Source organism: Corylus avellana, chromosome ca6, assembly GCF_901000735.1.
Source record: "Corylus avellana chromosome ca6, CavTom2PMs-1.0".
NCBI lineage: Eukaryota > Viridiplantae > Streptophyta > Magnoliopsida > Fagales > Betulaceae > Corylus > Corylus avellana.
This window is the reverse complement of record NC_081546.1, coordinates 9,716,079-9,718,629: the sequence shown is the minus strand read 5'-3', so window position 1 is coordinate 9,718,629 and position 2,551 is coordinate 9,716,079. Positions and strand designations below refer to the sequence as shown.

Genomic DNA, 2,551 nt, shown 5'->3' with positions numbered 1-2,551 from the left:
ATGTTTTTTTTTTTTTTTTTTTTTTTTTTGGAAATAAATACTTATGTTAATAGTGGCAGAAAGGTTCCAAGGGCTTAGGGCCTCTTGTATTTTTCTGGTAATCAGGATCCTAAAAACTAAAGCCCATCTTTGTAAAGAAAGTCTTACATATATACCCATTTCCAACAGCAAAAGTTGTTTGGCACTAAAGCCCTCTTGTAAGGTCTCATTCTTTATTCAATTTTTCTTTTTCTTTTTTTTTTTAATTATATTAAAAAAGAGAGCCATGGATTAGTTCTTCATAAATTAGTAATTAGCTCTACCAAAATTCATCCATTTGCATGTAATGTCAAGATTTCAAATAAGACCACAATATGAAACCCAACAGCACTAGAAATGAAATCACAGTTCAATTTCAAATTTATTCAACTTCATGAAGAGCAATGAACATGTGTGATTTGAAAATTGTATATATTCAAGTTAGACACCATATAACTAATGTTCAATAAACTGACTCCACCATCTATGAAAAACTAATATTTATTAAAATAAATCATCTATAAAGAGACTTAAGGTGGCTCGCATGTCACAATCCATCCCTTAATTTTCCGTTTCGATCCTGGTAACCCTTTTCTTTTTCTGTATCTAATAAAAAAAAATGCTCTAAATTTCACATTGACAAGAGATTGGAAATCAATTGAAGCATAATGTGCAAGCTAGCTGGTCCTCTATTATATAAAGTTTCAAATCTGCTTTTGGGATTGTACACGCTCAATCGACCCACTCCCCTTATGTATATAATAAATAAGGGATTAAAGTACAACGTTTTGGAAACATCCAAGAGTAGGTCATCTTTGTTTTAAACATATTTTAATTTAATATTCCTCACACAATAACAGAAAAGGAATTAATTGTATATGTTTTTAGCAAAAGAAAGAAAAAAAAAAAAACATAGATTTTCAACTACGACAACAATTTATTTAAATGGCTGTACTGTTGCTTACATAACAAGGACAAGATTATTCTCAGCAAGATGAGAGATTGAAACAGTTTGCTTATAATCAATGATAGAGGACTAGACAAAAACTAAGAAATTGAAAAAATAAAAATAAATAATAATTAATAATGCAGATGTTAGATTATGATCTATGGTAATGGTAACTACCATATATCTGCCACCCATTCCTTCAGCGTTTCATCTGAGTATGAAAGGTTCTTGGAGCCACCGTTGTTACCACCTTCCTCAATTCCATTATCAAACTGATGACAAAGCTTCCAAAACTCCGAATCTGATATGTCAGACATCAAAAGATCCCCCACATCAAAATCCATTGCAAAGTTGCCTGAATCATCTTCCTCAGAAGTCAATGCCACATTGTTTAACATGTTTTTGTCCGCAGAGGTTGCTGGTGGTGCTTCACTGGTTTCTGGATTTTCGGCTTCCACCGGCTGTGGGGCAACCGAAACCTTAGTGCTCTTTGAAGGATTGGTCTTGGTTTTCTTTCTTAAATTACTGTTGGAATGCTTTGATTGTTCTGCTTTCAACTTCTTGCCCAAAGTTGAGTTCCAGTAGTTCTTGATTTCATTGTCTGTTCGCCCTGGAAGTCTCCCAGCTATTAGGGACCATCTACAAACCCCACCAAAAAAAAAAAAAAAAAAAAATTAATCTTTTGCAAAATTAATGCACAAATAAGAAAGCTAGCATTATTATTTATTTACATTTTTGTTGGGTAAACGCCAAATACACGACCTGCCCGTAATTGTAAGAACTTTGTATCGGTTAATTGAGGATTCAAACAATCGATCTCGTAATATTAACCAAACGAGTCCAACATTTGAACCGGCCAACAAGTAGGTAGCAATAAGTTTTGGTCCTTTATATATATCCAAATTTAGAAAGTATGAGAGTGACAGGGAAAAGAAAAGACAAAATAAAGACCTGTTGCCTAGCAGCTTGTGAAGCCTAATGATGAGATCCTCTTCGTCGAGGGTTATATTACCCCTTTTAATATCAGGTCTCAGGTAATTCAACCACCTTAGCCTGCAACTTTTTCCACATCTTTTTAGACCTGCACAAAACAATAACTATGTATGATTTTCATTTTCATGTAGTAGATAAACCCAAAAAAAAAAAAAAAAAAAAAACCATTAATCTCTATCATTTCCTTCCTTACTTCTCTACTCCTCTGCTCACTTACCAGCTTCTTTGGGAATGTTTCTCCATTTCCCTTCCCCATGGGTTTTGATGTAATCTTTGAGTTTCTGGTCCTCAAGAGCAGTCCAAGCCCCCCTGTTCAACCCCTCTTTAGAACAACCAGGACTTTTCCCCATTTGCACTACTAGTGAGAAAAACACACAAAACAAAAAAAACACAAATGTTGTCTTCTTAGCCTCTTTGTTTTTTTTTTTTTTTTTCAAAGGAAAGGAGGCTTGGCCGGGTGACTCTTGCCCTGGAGCATGATAGGCATTGAGAGAGATGACTCATTCTTTTATATTGTGTTCGATTTGTTTGTCAATGACCAGATCCAACCATCAGTCAATGTCCAACCCCCCTCGGATCAAATAGCTTAAT

At 34.5% G+C, this 2,551-nt stretch overlaps 1 protein-coding gene across 1 annotated transcript; it reads right to left on the bottom strand.

Moving 5' to 3' along the window:
* Positions 1-1,140: 1,140 nt before the first annotated feature.
* On the bottom strand, positions 1,141-2,310 carry LOC132185146 (transcription factor MYB1-like). Its single transcript, XM_059598959.1, has 3 exons — positions 2,178-2,310; positions 1,919-2,048; positions 1,141-1,606 (listed from the first exon to the last, which is right to left on the bottom strand). Exons 1-3 carry the CDS (start codon positions 2,308-2,310, stop codon positions 1,141-1,143), a joined length of 729 nt encoding a protein of 242 aa, XP_059454942.1.
* Between the last annotated feature and the right edge of the window lie 241 nt (positions 2,311-2,551).